The sequence below is a fragment of the Macaca nemestrina genome, chromosome 13 (assembly GCF_043159975.1).
Source record: "Macaca nemestrina isolate mMacNem1 chromosome 13, mMacNem.hap1, whole genome shotgun sequence".
NCBI lineage: Eukaryota > Metazoa > Chordata > Mammalia > Primates > Cercopithecidae > Macaca > Macaca nemestrina.
This window is the reverse complement of record NC_092137.1, coordinates 69,693,759-69,715,817: the sequence shown is the minus strand read 5'-3', so window position 1 is coordinate 69,715,817 and position 22,059 is coordinate 69,693,759. Positions and strand designations below refer to the sequence as shown.

The 22,059-nt window shown below is 44.5% G+C and overlaps 1 protein-coding gene and 1 long non-coding RNA gene across 7 annotated transcripts in view; one reads left to right on the top strand and one right to left on the bottom strand.

Moving 5' to 3' along the window:
• Window positions 1-118: 118 nt before the first annotated feature.
• LOC139357888 (uncharacterized) lies at window positions 119-6,696 on the bottom strand. Its single transcript, XR_011611838.1, has 4 exons — window positions 6,524-6,696; window positions 5,066-5,124; window positions 4,014-4,112; window positions 119-193 (listed from the first exon to the last, which is right to left on the bottom strand). It is a non-coding gene; the product is annotated as an uncharacterized lncRNA (long non-coding RNA).
• Window positions 6,697-12,857: 6,161 nt separating this feature from the next.
• Window positions 12,858-22,059, top strand: part of LOC105465440 (NFU1 iron-sulfur cluster scaffold) — a 43,530-nt gene continuing 34,328 nt past the window's right edge. The window contains exons 1-2 of one of the 6 annotated variants that reach the window (XM_071076845.1): window positions 12,858-13,211; window positions 19,027-19,130. Coding sequence is in view for 3 of the 6 variants with exons in the window: in XM_071076843.1 (XP_070932944.1) it covers window positions 13,062-13,123; window positions 19,027-19,130 (166 nt within the window). In the remaining 3 variants the exon portion in view is untranslated. Of the gene's footprint in view, window positions 13,266-19,026; window positions 19,131-22,059 lie in introns of all 6 variants that reach the window. The other 5 variants (XM_071076843.1, XM_071076841.1, XM_071076846.1 and 2 more) reach the window with 5 other exon arrangements.

Genomic DNA, 22,059 nt, shown 5'->3' with positions numbered 1-22,059 from the left:
TAGAGACGGGGTTTCACTGTGTTAGCCAGGATGGTCTCGATCTCCCGACCTCGTGATCCGCCCGTCTCGGCCTCCCAAAGTGCTGGGATTACAGGCTTGAGCCACCGCGCCCGGCCAGATTCTGTTCTGCTACCATTTACTCATTTGCTTCTTCAACTGCTCTGCTGCCTGAGACCAGATCAGCCCCAGAAGGCTGGTAATAGAAAAAGTTTAGACAAATTAAATTTAACAGAGCTTAATTGAGCAAAGAATGATTCACAAATCAGGCAGCCCCCAGAACCAGAATAGGTTCAGAGCGACTCCAGGACTGTCACATGGTTGGATAAGATTTATGGACAGAAAAAGGAAAGTGATCTATAGAAAACAGAAGTGAGGAACAGAAACAGCTCAACTGGTGACAGCTGGGGATTTACCTTATTTGACCTGGTTTGAACATTTTGACTGCCTGTGGTTGAGTGAAGCTTGGCTCCTGTGACTGAGACTCACTGCTTGTTACAAGAGTCTGTTTACACACCAAGTTGGGTTACAGTTCACTGTGTCTAGAGAAACCCAACTTAAAATACGCAAGGAGGCAGCTTTAGGCCAAACATAACAATTTCCCCTGGCCGGGCGCGGTGGCTCAAGCCTGTAATCCCAGCACTTTGGGAGGCCGAGGCGGGTGGATCACGAGGTCAGGAGATCGAGACTATCCTGGCTAACATGGTGAAACCCCGTCTCTACTAAAAATACAAAAAAAAAAAAAAAAAAAAACTAGCCGGGCGTGGTGGCGGGCGCCTGTAGTCTCAGCTACTTGGGAGGCTGAGGCGGGAGAATGGCGTGAACCCGGGAGGCGGAGCTTGCAGTGAGCCGAGATCACGCCACTGCACTCCAGCCTGGGAGACACAGCGAGACTCCGTCTCAAAAAAAAAAAAAAAAAAAAACAATTTCCCCCTTTTGAACAACCTCTCAATTTGAGAGATTAACCAAAACTTTAGGCATTGATGTCATTCTGTCACCATCATACATGGAGTTATTTGGTCTCAAATTTCACTGAGAAATAGTAGAACAATGGATTTTTTTATTTTTATTATTTTTATTTATTTATTTTTTTTGAGACAGAGTCTTTCTCTGTCACCCAGGCTAGGTGGAGTGCAGTGACGTGATCTCGGCTCACTGCAAGCTCCGCCTCCCGGGTTCCCGCCATTCTCCTGCCTCATCCTCCTGAGTAGCTGGGACTACAGGCACCTGCCACCACACCCGGCTAATTTTTTGTATTTTTAGTAGAGACAGGGTTTCACTGTGTTAACTAGGATGGTCTCGATCTCCTGACCTCATGATCCGCCCGCCTCAGCCTCCCAAAGTGCTGGGATTACAGGTTTGAGCCACCGCGCCGGCCCGAACAGTGGGTTTTGTAAGATGGGAACAAAGAAACGGAACAATAGAAAGAAACCTGATTGGGTAACATCAGGTTACTTTTTTGTAAGAGTTACGGCAGAGGGGGACTTCCTTATGCTGGAATCTCCTGTTTTCAGGAGAAAAAAAGAAACGAGTCTGTTTTGGGGTCTGTCACCTACAAGTTTCAGTTTGATTACGTGGCATTTAGCATGAGTGACTCCATTTTGGTTTGGTCTGGTCTGTTGGGGCCTAGTACAGGAGCTCAGTCCAAAACAGTGACCTCCCATAATTTTATTTAACAAGGCCAAGGCACCTATGGTGTAATGTCTTCCCACTTCCCCTGTCCAGATGGGGGCTGGTGCAGCCTGCTTCAGACCCTGACATCCAGTCAGTAGTTAACTGTGCTCCACAGGTCCCACTGGGGTACAGCATGCCCCTCTCCTTTCACAGGCTAGAAAGCAGCAGGACCCTGGGCTCAGGGCTCACACAGTCTTAGATGTTTTAATGAAACAACTTCCTTCTTTTGTGTCATCTTTATTTCAAACACTCTCCCTGAGCCTGAGGCAGAGTTCATGGGGGCTGGTCAGAAGACAGTCTGAGTATCTGGGCCCCTTGACCTTGGATCAAACATATGAATTGACTCTTTCCTCAAGAAAGGAATTCTTCCCCAGGATGAATTCTTTCCCAGAAGGGTTCACCATGCCTCAGGTAAATATTTCTTTGTTGCACCTGACACATCAGCCCAGCAGAAATACTCAAATCCATTTCATTTCTAGGAAGAACACAGGTTAGTCAGCTGACCTCAGATGTCACTCCTTGTAGAATATCAGGAATGGGTCTAAAAGTGTTATAGGAAAATAAAGCAACAGCATCATTGTAACTACCTATGTGACAAGCTCAGTTCAAGGCACTTTGAATGCATTTTCTCTAATCACTCAACTATTTTAAGTAGGTATTGTTCCCTACATTTTACAGATTAGGAAAGTTAGGCTCATCCATTCAACAAGTTTTTTTGTTTGTTTGTTTTTGTGAGACAGAGTCTTGCTCTGTCGCCCAGGCTGGAGCGCAGTGGCGTGATTTCTGCTCAGTGCAACCTCCGCCTCCCAGGTTCAAGCATTCTCCTGCCTCAGTCTCCTGAGTAGCTGGGACTACAGGTGCCCGCCACCACGCCCAGCTAATTTTTTGTATTTTTAGTAGAGACGGGGTTTCACCATGTTAGCCAGGATGGTCTCCATCTCCTGACCTCGTGGTCCACCCGCCTCGGCCTCCCAAAGTGCTGGGATTACAGGTGTGAGCCACCGCGCTGGGCCTTAAGAAGTTTTTATGGAGCGCTTACTGAATGGCAGGTGCTGTTCTAGGCATATGAGATGCATCGGTTATCAATATAAGCAAATATCTCTACCTTTGTGGGGCATACATTCTACAGAGGGAAACTTATTTAAAATAATTAGCATAATAATGAAATAAAATATATTTATTAGAAGGTGATTAGTTCTACAGAACTTCAGAGAGGTTTCAATTTAGCAAGCATATCTTGAGTATCTCTTAAATGCCAGGCACTAGGAATAAAATCAAGAAGATAAAGGTGGCCTGTCTATATGGTGCTTAGGCAAGTGATACCATAGAGGAAGGGGCAGAACTAGTAGTTATTGCCACTGCTGACATCCATGTTGGGAATGATAACCAGAATGAGTGACTGAGGCAAGTATCTCAGTCCATTGAGGTTTATTAAGCCAGCTTCAGGGAGTGTCAGGGAAAAAAACGTGAGCCACAGATGCATTTGTGGCTGTTTCCCCAAAGAGGTTTTCAGGAGGTTTAGTATTTATACTTTTTCTTTTTTTTTTTTTTTTTTTTTTTGAGACGGAGTCTCGCTCTGTCGCGGGGGCTGGAGCGCAGTGGCCGCCGGATCTCAGCTCACTGCAAGCTCTGCCTCCCGGGTTTACGCCATTCTCCTGCCTCAGCCTCCTGTGTAGCTGGGACTACAGGCGCCCGCCACCTCGCCCGGCTAGTTTTTTGTATTTTTTTTAGTAGAGACGGGGTTTCACCGTGTTCGCCAGGATGGTCTCGATCTCCTGACCTCGTGATCCGCCCGTCTCGGCCTCCCAAAGTGCTGGGATTACAGGCTTGAGCCACCGCGCCCGGCCGTATTTATACTTTTTCTTAAAGGGAAGGAAGGCACGTAGGAAGAGGGGCAGGTAGTTGTAAAGGTGAATGGTTACATTCTTAGGAGACTTCAGTTAGTGCCCAGTAAATCTGCATTTTACATAAGATAAGATGAATGTCTGAAGAAAAAAAAAAAAGGATTAAAGGAAGAATCAATTATGCAAACATGTTTGGGTAGCTGGAAGAATGACTGATCTCATTTGTCTTTGTTTTACACCTGGGAAGATAAGCTTGTAATCAACATTATCAGTGTAGAATGGAACAGACTTTAGTTTTAGGAGCCAGATACACTGGAAACCTAAAGTTACAACTGGCATGTCCTTGTTTATGGGAGGCTGGCAAAGAATTTACTTATGCATGATCTGTGGGGAAGTTATTCGGAGATGCCTGAGGCCTTTTACCTTTCCATGGGGATCTGGCTAACGCATAATGCTAGTGACAGCTATTCATTTGCAAGAGGGGGTTGCATAACTCACCAGGGTTAACTTTCTCTTTGGAATAAGGAGTGGAAGTCCCGAAATTTTTTAAATTTTCCATTACATGTTCTCGCTCTTCGAAATCTTTCAGAGAAAACACTGTAGAAGACACAAGTTTGTGGTTGTATGTTTCATCTGATTCTAAGTTGCTAGGAAGCCTCATTCCACGGAGATGGGGGAGAAACTAAAGAAGCAATGCCAAATAACAGCAACAAAGGGAAAGGAATCCGGGAACCTGATTCAGGCTACCTAATTATCTCCTCAATTAAGGCAATTATTTGGGCAATCATCTCCCTAACTCTTTTAGTTGTACATTGACACTGTTATAATGTCTGAAGCAGTCTATAGACTCGTTTTTCTAGAGTATCTGAAGCATTTTCAGATTGCAGTGACAATCTGACAGATTTTCCTGGATTGTGGCTTGAATCAGGTGTTTAAGTGAACCCTTTGCATAGCTCATATTCAGTAGGCACAAAGATTGTTTATATATAAATTGCTGTTATTTCTCCCAAAGTTTAAGTTCTCTGGCTTCTGCTTGTAGGGCTTTAAGAAAAGTATAGTTTTAATTTCTCATGACTCGTCAGAGGCATGTGAACCAGAGCAACTCCATCGTGAGTAGGGGCTGGGTAAAATAAGGCTGAGACCTACTGAGCTGCATTCCCAGGCGTTTAGGCATTCTAAGTCACAGGTTGAGATAGGAGCTCGGCACAAGATACAGGTCATAAAGACTTTGCTGATAAAACAACTTGCGGTAAAGAAGCCATCCAAAACCCACCAAAACCGAGATGGTGACAAGTGAGACCTCTGGTCATCCTCTCTGCTACACTTCCACCAGCACCATGACAGTTTACAAATACCATGGCAATGTCAGGAAGTCACCCTATATAGTCTAAAAAGGAGAGGCACGAACAATCCACCCCTTGTTTAGCATATCATCAGTAAATAACCATAAAATGGACAACCAGCAGCCCTGGGGTTGCTCCGTCTATGGAGTAGCCATTCTTTTATTCCTCTACTTTCTTAATAAACTTGCTTTCACTTTACAGACTCACCCTGGATTCTTTCTTATGCGAGATCCAAGAACTCTCTCGTAGGGTCTGGATCGGGAACCCTTTCCGGTAACAATTCCAAAACAAGAAAATGGAAGAAAAAGTTGAAAATGTTAGTTTGGAGACTTGTAGCCAGGAAATAAATCTGAATCCAGTCCAAATATAGGCAAATAATAAAAACTCAAAAACAATGAATAAGGCTAGAATCTAATAACAGGTATACTATAGTTTTCTTCTGAAACATAATTTTTCTTTCTCCAGTTTCCCATTTTTATCAAGGATAAATCATAGTATGACCGATTTATTTGCAAAATAAGTTTTAGTCTTGTACCTGGCCTAATTATTTGCATACAATGCCATAAGCATAGTGATTGACCACATAGACTCCTTTTAAATTCGCTTTGTTGGAACCAGTTCATAAGGAATAGCAGATTTGACTTTTTTTTTTTTTTTTTTTTGAGACGGAGTCTCACGCTGTTGCCCAGGCTGGAGTGCAGTGGCGCGATCTCGGCTCACTGCAAGCTCCGCCTCCTGGGTTCACGCCATTCTCCTGCCTCAGCCTCCTGAGTAGCTGGGACTACAGGCGCCCGCCACCGCGCCCGGCTAATTTTTTGTATTTTTAGTAGAGATGGGGTTTCACTGTGGTCTCGATCTCCTGACCTTGTGATCCGCCCACCTCGGCCTCCCAAAGTGCTGGGATTACAGGCTTGAGCCACCGCGCCCGGCCCAGATTTGACTTTTTAAAAGCCTCTTGAGGTTAGCCAAGCCAAGGATTTATCTGTGCCTCTAGATACCTGTATGAATTGGGGGTGAATTCCACTTTTCTTGAGATCTCAAAGTAACTTGAGGTTCCTGGGCCTGTCAGAAAGTGACATTCTTTTTTTTTTTTTTTTTTTTTTTGAGACGGAGTCTCGCTCTGTCGCCCAGGCGGGAGTGCAGTGGCCGGATCTCAGCTCACTGCAAGCTCTGCCTCCTGGGTTCATGCCATTCTCCTGCCTCAGCCTCCCGAGTAGGTGGGACTACAGGCGCCCACCACCTCGCCCGGCTAGTTTTTTGTATTTTTTTAGTAGAGACGGGGTTTCACCGTGTTAGCCAGGATGGTCTCGATCTCCTGACCTCGTGATCCGCCCGTCTCGGCCTCCCAAAGTGCTGGGCTTACAGGCTTGAGCCACCGTGCCCGGCCAGAAAGTGACATTCTTTACTTATTACAGGTCAGGAACTTTGTAAAGGAATTGGATAGACATGGTACCAGGCCAGACTTTCCAAAGGGCTTTTTATTGGCTCTATAAAATCAATGTCAATTCCTCAAAGCAGTCTGAGTATATCTGAAAAAAATGCTATTCTAGTCAAAGCCTTGATAAAATAACCAGTGTCTCAAATTTTGTCCTGTTACAAAAGAAAACAGATTCTTCTTGAAGTTATGCAAATAACTATACTGCTATATATATTAAGAATACTCACAAATAGGCCGGGTGTGGTGGCTCATGCCTGTAATCCCAACACTCTGGGAGGTTGAGGCAGGAGGACTGCCTGAACTCAGGAGTTTGAGAGCAGCCTGGGCAACATAGTGAGACCTTGTCTCTGCAAAAAATAAACAAAATTAGCTGGGTGTGGTAGTGGGCACCTGCAGTCTCAGTTACTTGCTTGGGAAGCTGAGGTGGAAGGATCAGTTTAGCCTGGGAAGTTGAGGCTGCAGTGAGCTGAGATTGCACCACTGCAATCCTGCCTGGGCAACAGAGCGAGACCTTGTCTCAAAAAAAAAAAAAAAAAAAAAAAAAAAAAAAAAAAAGGAATCTCACAAATAGTTTCCAAATTATGGAGAAATTTAGAGAAAAAGAATATGCTTCAAATTTTGATCAGAAAGGTACATTTTACCCAACTTGTTGTAAGCTATAAATAGCTCAACAGAAAAAAGTTTTCTTGCTTCTGAAAAAACAAAACAAAAATTATCAGTAATGTTTCAAACAAAAAAGTCATAAAAAATCACTTTACACACATACAAAAATGACTTTAATATTCTATTGGCTTAGTTCCATTAATTAACTCTTGTTCTTTTTGATGTTGGATTAGAAATCCTCATGAATACATCAGCTTTTTAATTAAAGTCCTGGAAGGCATTTTCATAGTCCAACGGTATGATCTCCAAAGTTATCAGAAACTTGTATTCAAGAGTACTTGTTAGAGTCCTTCCCATGAATTTCCTTAAAGAAGAAAATTTTGGACTGCAGCTCATTATAAACTCCTTTTTGAGAAGAATCAAAGTAAAACAACAATTGTCTGTGGATGACAAAACTTAGAACAGCCATGGTTAAAGACACGATTAACAAGGAAATTTGGTTATTTCTGTGGCACACAACAATTTAACATAATAATCATAATTATTACTGATATCATATACTAAGACATACCAGAATTACAGGAATCTCACACAATTTTGAAACACATATTAATAACACATTCATATAAATATAACCCAAAGAAAGTTAAGCACCATTTCACATTTGACAATGCTTCCTGTCCCCCACATAGCATTCTATTCCCCTAGCGCCTTCGTTGATTTACAAATCTTCTCCAGGAGCTCCCTGGGACCAGGAATTGTTTTGTTCATCTTAATATCACTCCACACAGGATTTTGATCATCTCTGAGTAACAGAAAACCTAATTAAACAGTACCTTAAGCAAATGTTGACCTAAAAGGAAGAAGCTGAGGCAAAATTAATATAGAGAATTTATCTGGGCCAAGGTTGAGGACTGTAGCCCTGGCCATAGTTCCAGGTTGCCTTGGAGAGTGCTCTGGGAACAAAGGAGAGGCTCAACTTTTTAAAGAAAAAGAGACAAATCAGGGGAGGGGAACAATTACAAAAGTTGCTCATCAGGTATTCTCATTCGACTTTTTTTTTTTTCTTGAGACAGGGTCTCACGCTGTCACCCAGGCTGCAGTGCAGTGGTGCAATCATGGCTCACTGCAGCCTCAACTTCCCAGGCTCAGGTAATTCTCCCCCATCAGCCTCCCAAATAGCTGGCACTACAGGCATGTGCCACAACGTCTGGCTAATTTTTTGTGGAGACGGGGTTTGTTTGTAGAGACTCCCAAGTGCTGGGATTACAGGCAGGAGCCACAGCACCTGGCGCTGATACCTTTTTTTTTTTTTTTAGGCTAGTCAATGGCCCTGATAATTTAAAGGGGCTCACCCTCCTCAGATAACATGTTTTTATTCTGCTAGGTACAGTGGCTCATGCTTGTAAACCCTCCATGTTTCCCAGCATGGTCTCAAACTCCTGGGCTCAAGCGATTTGCCCACCTCGGCCTCCCGGAGTGTTGGGATTACAGGTATGAGCTACCATGCTCAGCCAGTATTCTTGCATACATAGCAAGTGACTTCAAGAAGTTATTATTTAGCTCAAGGGTGAATGAGATATTACTGCTACTACATTTTATTTGTTTTTGTTTTTGTTTTTTTTGAGATGGAGTCTCACTTTGTCGCCCAGGCTGGAGTGCAGTGGCACCATCTCGGTTCACTGCAAGCTCCGCCTCCTGGGTTCACGCCATTCTCCTGCCTCAGCCTCCGAGTAGCTGGGACTACAGGTGCCCACCACCGCACCCGGCTAATTTTTTGTATTTTTACTAGAGATGGGGTTTCACCATGTTAACCAGGATGGTCTCGATCTCCTGACCTCGTGATCTGCCCGCCTCGGCCTCCCAAAGTGCTGGGATTACAGGCGTGAGCCACCGTGGCCGTCTACTGCTACTACATTTTAAATGCCTCTCTGGGCCTGATACTTTTTCTTTTTTTATATTGTTTGTAGAAATGAGGCCTCACTGTATTTCCTAGGCTGGTTTCAAACTCCTGGGCTCAAGCGATCCACCCACCTCAGCCTCCCAAAGTGCTGGGATTATAGGCATGAGCCACAGTGCTGGCCTTTTATTATTATTATTATTTTTTAAATTTTTTTTGAGACAGGGTCTTGCCCTGTCAGCCAGGCTGGAGTGCAGCAGCATGATCACGGCTTAGTGCAGCCTTGACCTCCTTGGCTCAAGCAATCTTTCACCTTAGCAAAGCTTTGTGAAATTTCTGGTTGACTTTCTCATTGTTCTCATTGGACAGAACCGAACCATAGAGCCAGTTTATACCCACTACGTGCAAGGGAGGCTGAGAAATAGATTTCTTAAATTGGACTCATTGCTATCTGAACAAAATCAGTGGTCACAAGTAAGGAAGAAGGGGGAAATAGATATTGCGAGGTACCTGGTTGTCTGCCACAATTCTATTCATTAACATTCATGAATAGATGTATGAGTAAATGACCTTTTGGTCCTTGTCACATAGTCTGGTAATCTTCTTAGTCAACCAATAAAACATCTTTGCTAAAATATTAGAGAAAGTATCAGTTGTCTATCAGTTATTATAAATGTATGTATAATGCTGTGTGTGTATGTGTATCTGTATGTGTTACAGAGGGTTATAAATAGAGCTACAGATATCTCAAATTGTATTTGTTCTTTTTCCTAAAGAGTCGCCCTCTCTAGTATATGTGGGAAGAAGGAAAGGCTCTTTCACCTCCGCTCCTGGCTGCTGTCCCTAGTTTCACATGCTACTGGATATAGTCTTCTCCATAAAATGCGGCACCCTGGCTTGGCACAGAACCAGGCTAGGGGTGAACTGGACCGGACCACCCTTTCCTTCCTGACTTCCCCTTTCTGCTGTCCACACAACGCTCACACAGCATGAAAAAGTGTACTGAATTTGACAAAGGGTTGAGATGACTCCATTCATTCAGTCAACAAATACTTTTTGAGCACCTACTGTATGCCAGGCACATACTAGGTGCTAAGGATACAAAAGTAAGGAGGCTGACATGTCCCTCAGGAGTCCGAGGCAGGAGCACTGCTTTATCCCAGGAGTTCGAGGCTGCAGTGAGCTATGATTGTACCACTGCACTTCAACCTGGATGACAGAGTGAGACCCCCCATCTCAAAAAGAAAAAAAAGAGAGACTGACATGTCCTTCATACGTTTAGAGTATAGCAGGGGAAAGGATCATTAATCAGTATCCAAATCCATCATTTCAAGTTGTGAGAATGTGTTATGAAAGAAAAAGCATGTTTTGAGAGAGGCTGACAGAGGAGACAATTTAGATTGAGATGGAATGAGGCAAAGGGAAGGCCCCCTAAAGAAGGGATATTTAGGTGCAAACCTGGGGGAATTAGTACAAGGGAGTTAAGAAAAGAGGAGGGGAAAGGCATTCCCAGTAGAGGGAAGAATTTATGCAAAGGCCCTAAGGTGAGAAATAATTTATCATATTTAAGGAAATAAAGATGAGCTTGTGGGCGAGAAAACTGACAATCTGCTTTCCAGATACCTCTTGTGCACACATATACAAGCACACACAGACACACAATTTTATATAAATGAGATCATCCTATACACACTGTTTCTAATCTGCTTTGTTTTCATTTAATGTAAGTGATCAATAATTGGCAAAAACAAATGTTTTGTTAACCCAGTTTTTGCAAGAGAGAGAAACATATTCTAGTGGCTGACAGAAATGCTAATTAGTTGGCCGGGCGTGGTGGCTCACGCCTGTAATCCCAGCACTTTGGGAGGCCGAGGCGGGCGGATCACGAGGTCAGGAGATCGAGACCATCCTGGCGAACACGGTGAAACCCCGTCTCTACTAAAAATACAAAAAAAATTAGCCGGGCGTTGTGGCGGGTGCCTGTAGTCCCAGCTACTCGGGAGGCTGAGGCAGGAGAATGGCGTGAACCCGGGAGGCAGAGCTTGCAGTGAGCCGAGATCACACCACTGCACTCCAGCCTGGGCGACAGAGCGAGACTCCGTCTCAGAAAAAAAAAAAAAAAAAAAAAGAAGAAAGAAACGCTAATTAGTGAAATTTGTTAATCACAAAAGAAGGGGAAGAGAACAGGGCCTGGAATGGGAGCCCAAAAAGCACCAACACTGAGGGGCAAGCAGATGAAACCCTGCAAGGGAATCTGGGAGGACTAACCAAAAAGGTAGCAGGGAAAATAGGGAAAATTTGTGGTTCCTGGAAAGTCAAGAAACGAGATTATAAAAGGGAGGGAGAGCTCCTCAGCCTCTGATGTTGTGGAGGTCAAGAAAGGATGGAAAACGGTCCTTGAGGTTAGTAGCACAGAGGCTGTGGGGTGGTTTGACTAGAGCAGGCCCTAGGAATGGTGGGACACAGAAGCCTTGTTTCAGGAGTTTGAGGAGTGGGAAGTGAAAAACTAGAGACTAAGAGTGCAGACAATTTTTTTGAGCCACTTGGCTTCGAAGGGAAGAAAAGACAGTGGAAGAGGATTTGGGGCAAGGCAGGATTTTTCTTATGATAAGGAATCCATAAGAGAGGGAAAAATTGAAGTCCAAGAAGAACGATTGTTCCCAGGTGGAAGAGCCACATTTTATTCTTGATTCAGGGTCAACAAGAGAGGCTTGGACTGCTTTGCAGTCTAGAATGCACGTGCGTGTGCGTGTGCGTGTGCGCGTGCGCGTGTGTGTGTGTGTGTGGCGGGGTGGGGGTGGGGGGGAATACCACTAGTGGTTAAAAGCAAGTACGCAGCATTGGGAAATGAACCAAACTGGGAGGAGGCACAGCCCACTCAGTGTCCAGGCCGGGGCAAGCTGCAGGCCTGAAACCCACCCACCCTCTTAGATGTGTCTCCGGGCCATAGAAATTACTAGGGTTGCTTAGGTGTGGCCTCAACCTGTTCAACAACCTGTTTCCATTCTAGAAACCAGTCCTCTGTCTTCCAGAACAGTGATTCTCAAATTTTAGCTGGCATCAGAATCCCGGGAAGGGTTTGTTAAAACATTACTAGGCAGGGCGAGGTAACCTAAGAGCTTTTGGCGGCCCACGCAAGAGGGATCACTGGAGGCCAGCAGAGTTCAAGAGCAGCCCAGGCAACATAGAGAGGCCTCTTCTCTACAAAACTACTACTACTACTACTATTACTACTACTACTACTACTACTACTAGTACTAAAAATAGCCAGGCACGGTGGCTCACACCTGTAATCCCAGTGCTTTGGGAGGCTGAGGCTGGAGGATGAATCACTTGAGCCCAGGAGTTGGTTTTGGTGAGCTATGATCGCACTTCTGCCCTCCAGCCTGGGCGACAGAGATAGACCCTGTCTCTAGAAAAATAAAAAAATAAAAAAACAAGTAACAAAAAGATTTCCAGTCTCCACCTATAGAGATTGTGCCTCAGTAAGTATAAAGTGGGGCCCAGGATTTCTAACGTGCATTTCTAACGTGTTCTGCTTTTTTTGGCCCCTAGTCCGCACTTTGAGAACCATTGTCCTAGAGAAAACTGAACACTCCAGGAAGGTTCTGGAAGAATAGGAATGGGCTTTGGCACTCTGCTCTGGAAACTAGTCAAACGCTCATGTTAATCCAGAGGAGGGTAGCACTGTGCCAGATACGTGCTCTGTGAGGGTTGGTCCAAGATGATGAAGGGGCAGGCGACAAGCACAGCTATGAGGAAGGGTTAGACACAGGTCCACATCAGACCCATGGGAAAAGGGCAGGAGAAATGCGAGAACCTTTGAGAGGGAATGCTCTGGGGTGTCTTTGGGGGCAGTCACTGAGCTGGGCCTGGAGGCTGAGTAGGGTCCTACTCAGGACTGAGGGAATGGGTCAGGTTTAGGGACGGAAAACAGCATTCGCAACCGCAGCACCAGCACCTGCTAAGAACCCAGCCAGCAGGGAAAGCAAAGTATGGACGGAAACACGCATGCGTTCAGGGTGCTGCGTTAATTAACCAGGCGCCGGCGCAAACAGCAAAGGTTTCCTGGCCTATCTTGGTCAGGGTGACGCAGTAGGCTGCAAACGTCGGAGTGTAGGCCACGGCTCTTAGCCGCAGCAGGGCCGCCCGCAGCCGGTAGGGTGGGCTCTTCCCAGTGCCCGCCCAGCTACCGGCCAGCCTGCGCCTGCGCAGATCTTTTGTGGTGCTGTCAGGGAGACCCCTGCGCACTCCGGAGTAAGATGGCGACCGCGGCCAGGCGGGGCTGGGGAACTGCGGCTGTTGCCGCGGGGCTGCGCAGGCGGTAGGTGAAGAGCCTGGAGCTCCGAATAGGTGTGCCGTTGGGCTTAGCCAGCGGAGCGGTCGCCGCCTTGCAGACCCTCTCGAGGCGGGTGGGTAGTGCATCTGATGGAGCCGGCGGGTCCGCCCTGTCGCCGCAGTTGGGGGTGAGCCCTGAGGTGTATGGCCGTCGGTGCGGGAGCTCGGCGCTTCTGTGTCCTAATCCGGGCGGACTCTGTGGAGCTTCGTCTCAGGCTTAGAGACCCAGTGCTTGATTCTGTGCGGTATGGAAGCTTGTAGAGACTGGCTGTAGAGCCAGAACGGAGGAGCTGTTTTTAAATCGTGTGCCTCTCCCGCCCCCAGGCCCTTTACGAGGTGCATTCCCTCCTCTTGTAAACAGAATCAGAATGTCACACAGAAAGGAAGAAAATACCTTGTCTCGTTTCCTCATTTTCCCAGTAAGACCCTGAAAGAGGAGGTAACATGTCCAAGGTCACACAGTTTCTAAGTGATGGAACTCCGACGAGAATTCAGACCCCTAGATTCCCTGCACCCATCACCATTAAGCCCACTCTGTTCCCTTGTTTTTCCCCCTTCCCTGAGCCGTACCTTTGAGTTTCAAAGACTTCTGTGAACATTGCTAAGAGAACATTTATGTAGGTGTACCTTAATTTTATGTCTGGAGAAAATGGCCTACAAGAGTTTGCCCTCTTGAGTATTTGACATTTTAGTGTTAATGGTGCTCTTGAAGTTTAAATGTATATCCTAAAAAGATTTAAGTTGGTAGAATTTTTTGTTAGTTATCTCCTGTGTTTGAGTAGATGTCTTCCTTGAATAATGTAATCCACTCTTAGTTTAAAAACAAGACTTTAAACCTGTATGTCGGAATGTGCTTCCTCTATTCATTCTGCTGCTTTTTCCCTGGGCTGAAGGGATAAGAATATTATTCTTCTAGTGTATTTCCAAATTCCAGAGTATTCACAGATTTAGATACTGAACTATAGAAAAAGGCATTTTTACTCCAAACCTTGAACTTCACTCAATTAGTAATTATTGGGCACCAATTAAATAATGGTAGCAGCTGCCATTTATTGAGCACTTACTGCATGGCCTAGCACTGGTTTAAGCACTTTGCATGGATTCTCTGGATTCTTTATGAGGTAGCTGCGACTTTAATCTCATTGTGGAGATGAAGAAGTGAGGCCATTGTGCTAGCAGCTGGAAATGAAGATAGTTTCTCCCCTTAATGAGTATGCAGTCTAGCAAGAAAAATATGTTAACAAATAATGACAGTCATGAGTGCTGTAATAGATTCATATAATTTAAAGTGGTGTGCCGGGCGCAGTGGTTCACGCCTGTAATCCCAGCACTTTGGGAGGCCAAGCCAGGCGGATTGGCTGAGGTCAGGAGTTCGAGACCAGTCTGGCCAACATGGTAAAACTAAAAATATATATATATTAAAAAAAAAAAAAAAGCCGGGCGTGGTGGTGTGTGCCTGTAATCCCAGCTACTCGGGAGGCTGAGGCAGGGGAATTGCTTGAACCAGGGAGGTGGAGGTTGCAGTGAGCCAAGATCACGCCACTGCACTTTAGCCTGGGCAACGGAGCGAGAAAAGCGAGATTATTTCCATCTCAGAATAAATAAATAAAGGCGTGACAGCTCTTACTGTGATCAACACTGTTTGGAGCTAGTGTGGGGAGTGGCAGTCAGGACTTCACAGATGATTTGATTCCCATTCAGTGTTGATTCCATTGTTCTCTTGAATCCTCGGTTCCAATACTTTTATCTCTCCAATAGCGTCTAAGAAACTATGTGGGTTAGAGTCCCACAGTATCCCAGTAAAGTAGTCTTTTGCTTATCAATGGCATATAATGATTACCCAAGGTTGGAAAAAGTTCATCTGTATTCTATTAATACTTCATTGGTGCCCACTCATTCTTTTCCACAAGAAGAATTCCAGTTTTGGTAGAGAAAAAAATGTGACAGCCCTTGTTGCTTCTTGCCTATTTTAAGCAGCAAATAATTAGATAAATGTGATCTTGTGTATGATCACAATTTTTGCCTTTGCAAAACATTTTAACAGAAAATTATGACAGTGAAAGACCGTTCTAACCAACCACCATTTTGACTTTAACTTCTAGACAACAGCCCATTCCCAGGCTTGGGCCAAGCTAACTTTGGGAGACATTAAGTTGATAGTTTAAATGATAATAGCCCTTTCCCAAAATTAAACCACCTTTGTAAGGCTAATGAAAGACCATTGGGTTGGGAGGATGAGAGAAGCCTGAATTCTGCTAAGGTGTAGATATAAATGATTACCAGCCATTATTCTGGAGGTCATAAGAGTTGCAACTTCCCCAATTACTCCTGCAGGAAACATCACTCTTGTAGAACCCAAGATTAGCCTTTTCAGATTTTTGCATTTCTGACTGGTTCTGTGGCTCCACCCATAAACGGACTGAGCACTCAGGAGGACCATTTTCCACAACCCTATGATTGCATCCCCAACCAATCAGCAGCACCCGTTCCCTGGCCTGCCAGTCTATCGTTGAAAACCCCTAGACTCAGATCCAGAGAGACTGAGTGCTGAAACTCCAGTCTCCCTTGCAGCTGGCTCCGTGTGAATTAAACTATTGCAAATCCCCTGTATTGATGAATTAGCAGTATCTGAACCCATTGGCAATTATAAATGACTCTTGTGCTTAAAATTTTTCCATGACTTCTATGAAGTGGCAGTTGTAATGGAGAGCGATGATATTTTCAAGTAAACTGGATTTTAAAGTAAATTGCATTAGGATTTTAAGAATTTTCACTACTAAAGTCTCCTTTTACTTCCTTTTCCAGTAATATTTGCTTTTCTTTTCTTCCTTTGTTTTCAGTTTGTCAAAGCCATCAAAAATAGCCAATTATGTTTTCTCTATAAGAGTAAAGTAAAGTTAGAGACCGGGCGTGGTGGCTCACGCCTGTAATCCCAGCACTTTGGGAGGCCGAGGCGGGTGGATCATGAGGTCAGGAGTTCAAGACCAGCCTGGCCAAGATGATGAAACCTATCTCTACTAAAAATAAAAAAATTAGCTGGGTGTGATGGTATACACCTGTAATCCCAGCTACTAGGGAGGCTGAGGCAAGAGAATTGCTTGAACCCAGGCGGTGGAGGTTGCAGTAAGCCGGGATCGTATCACTGCACTCCAGCCTGGGCAACAAAGTGAGACTCAATCTCAAAAAAAAAAAAGGATGGGCCCAGGCACAGTGTCTCATGCCCGTAATCTCAGCACTTTGGGAGGCCGATGCTGGCAGATCACCTGAGGTCAGGAGTTCGAGACCATCTTGGCCAACATGGTGAAACTCCGTCTCTACTAAAAAATTCAAAAATTAGGCCGGGCGCGGTGGCTCACGCCTGTAATCCCAGCACTTTGGGAGGCCGAGGTGGGCGGATCACGAGGTCAGGAGATCGAGACCATCCTGGCTAACATGGTGAAACCCCGTCTCTACTAAAAATACAAAAAACTAGCCGGGCGTGGTGGCAGCGCCTGTAGTCCCAGCTACTCGGGAGGCTGAGGCAGGAGAATGGCGTGAACCCGGGAGGCGGAGCTTGCAGTGAGCTGAGATCGTGCCACTGCACTCCAGCCTGGGCGACAGAGCGAGACTCCGTCTCAAAAAAAAAAAAAAAAAAAAAAAAAAAATTCAAAAATTAGCTGGGCATGGTGGCAGGCACGTGTAATGTCAGCTACTTGAGAGGCTGAGGCAGGAGAATTGCTGGAACCTGGGAGACGGAGGTTGCAGTGAGCCGAGATTTTGCCATTGCACTCCAGCCTGGGCCAACAACAGCGAGACTCCATCTCAAAAACAAAAAGGACAATAGTATACTTTTTTTTTGGAGATGAAGTCTCGCTCTTTGGTCCAGGCTGGAGTGCAGTGGTGCGATCTCGGCTCACTGCAATCTCTACCCCCCAGGTTCAAGTGATTCCTCTGCCTCAGCCTTCCAAGTAGCTGGGATTACAGGCGCCCACCACCACTCCCAGCTAGTTTTTGTATTTTTAGTAGAGACGGGGTTTCACCATGTTGGCCAAGCTGGTCTTGAACTCCTGACCTCAGGTGATCCACCTTCCTTGGCCTCCCGAAGTGCTGGCATTACAGGTGTGAGCCACCACCCCCAGCCCAATAGTATACTTTCTTTTAGATTTTTTGAAGTATTGAAATACTTTTCAAAACAGGTAATACAGGTTATCTTGAGAGAGGGAAACGTGGTAAGGGACAGGAAAGGAGGGAGACTTCCACTATATATGCTTTTATCCTTATCAATTTTGAACCATGTGACTCTATTGCCTAATTCTAAATTTTTTTTTTGAGACAGAGTCTCGCTCTGTCGCCCAGGCTGGAGTGCAGTGGCCGGACCTCGGCTCACTGCAAGCTCCGCCTCCCGGGTTTACGCCATTCTCCTGCCTCAGCCTCCCGAGTAACTGGGACTACAGGCGCCTGCCACCTCGCCCGGCTAGTTTTTTGTATTTTTTAGTAGAGACGGGGTTTCACTGTGTTAGCCAGGATGGTCTCGATCTCCTGACCTCGTGATCCACCCGTCTTGGCCTCCCAAAGTGCTGGGATTACAGGCTTGAGCCACCGCGCCTGGCCTAAATTTTTTTTTTAAAAGAAAAAAGCTTATAGTTATTTGCTTCCTTTGTGCATAACCAAGAGTCTGGGACTATGGGTTATAAATTACTAATGTAGATACAATTCTGTTTCTTGTTTTTTTTTTTTTTTTTTTTTTTTTGAGACGGAGTCTCGCTCTGTCGCCCAGGCTGGAGTGCAGTGGCCAGATCTCAGCTCACTGCAAGCTCCGCCTTCCGGGTTCACGCCATTCTACTGCCTCAGCCTCCTAAGTAGCTGGGACTACAGGCGCCTGCCACCGCGCCCAGCTAATTTTTTTTGTATTTTTAGTAGAGACGGGGTTTCACTGTGGTCTCGATCTCCTGACCTTGTGATCTGCCCACCTTGGCCTCCCAAAGTGCTGGGATTATAGGCGTGAGCCACCACGCCCGGCCTTTTTTTTTTTTTTTTTTGAGACGGAGTCTTGCTTTGTCACCCAGGCTAGAGTGCAGTGGCCGGATCTCAGCTCACTGCAAGCTCCGCCTCCCAGGTTCACGCCATTCTCCTGGCTCAGCCTCCCGCGTAGCTGGGACTACAGGCGCCCGCCACCTCGCCCGGCTAGTTTTTTGTATGTTTTAGTAGAGACGGCGTTTCACCATGTTAGCCAGGATGGTCTCCATCTCCTGACCTCGTGATCCGCCCGTCTCGGCCTCCCAAAGTGCTGGGATTACAGGCTTGAGCCACCGCGCCCGGCCTTTTTTTTTTTTTTTTTTTTTGAGACAGAGTTTCACTCTTGTTGCCCAGGCTGGAGTGCAATGGCTTATCTTGGCTCACGGCAACCTCCACCTCCTGGGTTCAAGCGACTCTCCTGCCTCAGCCTCCCTAGTAGCTGGGATTACAGGCATGTGTCAGCACACCCAGCTAATTTTGTATTTTTAGTAGAGATGAGGTTTCTCCATGTTGGTCAGGCTGGTCTTGAACTCCCGACCTCAGGTGAAGCACCTGCCTCGGCCTCCCAAAGTGCTGAGATTACAGGTGTGAGCCACTGCACCCGGCCCAATTCTATTTCTTATATCTGGATGTTATATTATCCTGTGCACACCCAGTTATCAAGGGTAGGAATTTCCATTTAAGCTCTATCTGATTTTGAATTGTTTATAGGTATTGCTTGCCTAAGTAAGTGGAAATAAGGTAGATGGAAAATGAAAAGTCAGTTCTCTAATTATTTCTATTGCTGGTTATGTTTAAATTTTACATAGGTCTTTTTTATACATGAGAAGTAGAAACCAATTTTAAAAGATTAGAGCTCTTAAAATGTCATTCATTATGTGCTTTTAAATATAGGTTCTGTCATACGTTGAAGAATCCATACACCATTAAGAAACAGCCTCTGCATCAATTTGTACAAAGACCACTTTTCCCACTACCTGCAGCCTTTTGTAACCCAGGTAAAATTTCACCTCTTTTAAAGCAGTTGTGTTTCAGAAACTAATGGAACTGTGTTAGGATTTTGTGGATCATAAAAGATGAGAATGTGTATATTTTCTATTTAGAAGCCTATAGAAAGAATGTAGGAAAAAAAGCCATATTTTTCTTATAGGCTTCTAAGTAGAAAATTTCTTTGCAAGGACATTGTCCAATAGATCTATGAAATCTCAGTATCTTGTATAACACTTCCACTGCAACACAAAAGTTGCTCAACAAATGATTTCCAAAATGAAAATATTGTAGAAGTTAAAATCTGACTGGGTGTGGTGGCTCATGCCTGTAATCCCAGTTCTTTGAGAGACTGAGGCAGGTTGATTGCTTGAGCCCAGGAGTTTGAGACCAGCCTGGGCAATACAGCGAAACCCCATCTCTACAAAAAATACAAAAAATTAGCTGGGCATGGTGGCGCATACCTGTAGTCCCAGCTGCTTGGGAGGCTGAGGTGGGAGAATCCCTTTAGCCCAGGAGTTCAAGCTTGCAGTGAGCCGTGATCACACCACTGTGTTCCAGCCTGGGTGACAGAGTGGGACCTTGTCTCAAAAAGAAGTTTTCAAATGGGGATTGTGTTTCAAAGAATTCTATGTATTTCAAGCTAGTGCTTTACATTTTTTGGATAAGTATACCCTTAAAATCAGTAAATTTCTGGCTTTTATCCAGACCTTAGAACATTACATTAAAAAAAAAGAAATAAAAACTTTTTTGTCAAAATTAATTACTATGGTTTTGTTAATAATCTTGATTGTTAACAAGATACATACTTGATTTTCTTTAATTTGGGAAATAGATATGATTTGAAAATAATTTGAAGTGTGATGACCATAATGTAGAGTTAGGGAAGTTTTAAGGGGAGAGGGTATGTGTGTCTGCATGTGTGCATGTATGTAAATGTACACCTATATGTGTTATGGACCTGTAAGCATATAAATTCAGCCTCTCCTTTCCATTGCTAGCTTGAACACATTCTGGTGGCCATACTCTGGCTGATTCTGGCTAAGGGCATGAGTTAAATCAGGGTAGACCTTACCCCTTCAGTAGCCAGGGGCCAGAAGAGGAGCACTTTCCTGCAGACTTGCCTGACTGCTTGAATCACAGAATAGTTTAGATATAAATATTGTAAATACTGAGTAACTCAGCTGATTAAACCACTTTAATTGGACTTTTAAACTTTGTAGGACTGAAATATGTGGTCATATAGGCTTTTCAAATAGGAAACCCATTAATTTTAGTCATTGATATTGACTTTAAGCATCACTAATCTGTATTTTGGGGGAGTTTACGTCTACCTCCTTAGGTACCTATTAGTACCAAGCATAATAGGAAGAAATAGGCTGGCGTGGTGACTCATGCCTGTAATCCCAACACTTTGAGAGGCTGAGGTGGGCAGATCCCTTGAGCCCAAGAAGTTCGAGATCAGCCTCAGCAACATGGTCAAACCCTACAAAAAAATACAAAAATTATCTGGGCATGGTGGTGCGCGCCTTTATTGTCAAAAGTAAAAAGTTCTGTGATTATGTCATTCATCTTCATACTTTCTACTTTAGATAGTATAGAGTACATGCTCTTAAATGACTTTTTTTTTTTTTGCATTTGTAGTTTTTACCCTCAAGGATTTCTAAAAATTTTGCTTTCTGCAGGTATAGTTTTTCTCAAATTGACTGCGTAGAATAAAGCCAGATTTTTTTTTTTTTTGTCTTGGCTCACTGCATCCTCTAATGCCTGGGCTCAAGCAGTCCTCTTGCCTCAGTCTCCCATATAGCTGGGATTACAGCCACATGCCACAACAACTTGTAGTTTTTTGTAGAGACAGGATCTGTGTTGCCCAGGCTGGTCTCAAACTTCTACCCTCAAGTGATCCTCCTGCCTTGGCCTCCCAGAATGCTGGGATTATAGGTGTGAGCTGATGCACCCAGCCAAAGCCAGATTTAATTCTTCAAATATTGGTAGAGTACTGTGTGCAGATTTTGGTTAGCAATAAATTATTAATACAAGCTGCAAGAAATGATTGGTTCAGAACCAGAGTTAGAAGATTATTTACAGAAAGTGTTTGCAGCCCTTTCTTTAATGTGTCATTGAAAAATCATTCCCTTATAGATTTTCAGAAGAATGTCTTACTAGAAATATACATATTTTAAAGAAGTACTTGGACATTGCGGTTATTTTTTCATTTTTTAGGAATTGTCTGGTTGTCTGATTAGGACAATGACTTAAGCAAAATGTATAGGAGTTCACCTTTAATTTTTTTCTTTATCCACGAAATGGTTTTACTTCAGCTAGCTGGAACTGCATGGCAAAGTGCAAAAATGACTCTCAGTTGTCAAATTAGAACCTCTTCCCTAATGGCTAAGAAAAGCATTTTTGTACCAACCATATGTTTTGCCAAATTTAAACTCTTCCAAATTTAAAATAAAACTGTTGCTTTTTGGTATTTTATTCTCTCTCCTAAAATAGGTGATATGAAAATTAGAACAGGAAGACTGACCTTAAATGTATTTTCCTATTATGCTTGGCAATGTTAGATAAGGATTAGCAATATGTACGGTGGCTAAGAAAGTCAGCACCTACAAAATTGTCCAGCTTTGTATCCTGGCTCTGTCACTTAGTAGCTGAGTGACCTTTAGTCTCCTTATTATAAAACAAGATAAAAACAGTACCTCATTGAAAGCATGTAGGCCGGGCGCGGTGGCTCAAGCCTGTAATCCCAGCACTTTGGGAGGCCAAGGTGGGTGGATCACGAGGTCAGGAGATCGAGACCATCCTGGCTAACACGGTGAAACCCCGTCTCTACTAAAAATACAAAAAAACTAGCCGGGCGCGGTGGCGGGCGCCTGTAGTCCCAGCTACTCGGGAGGCTGAGGCAGGAGAATGGCGTAAACCCAGGAGGCGGAGCTT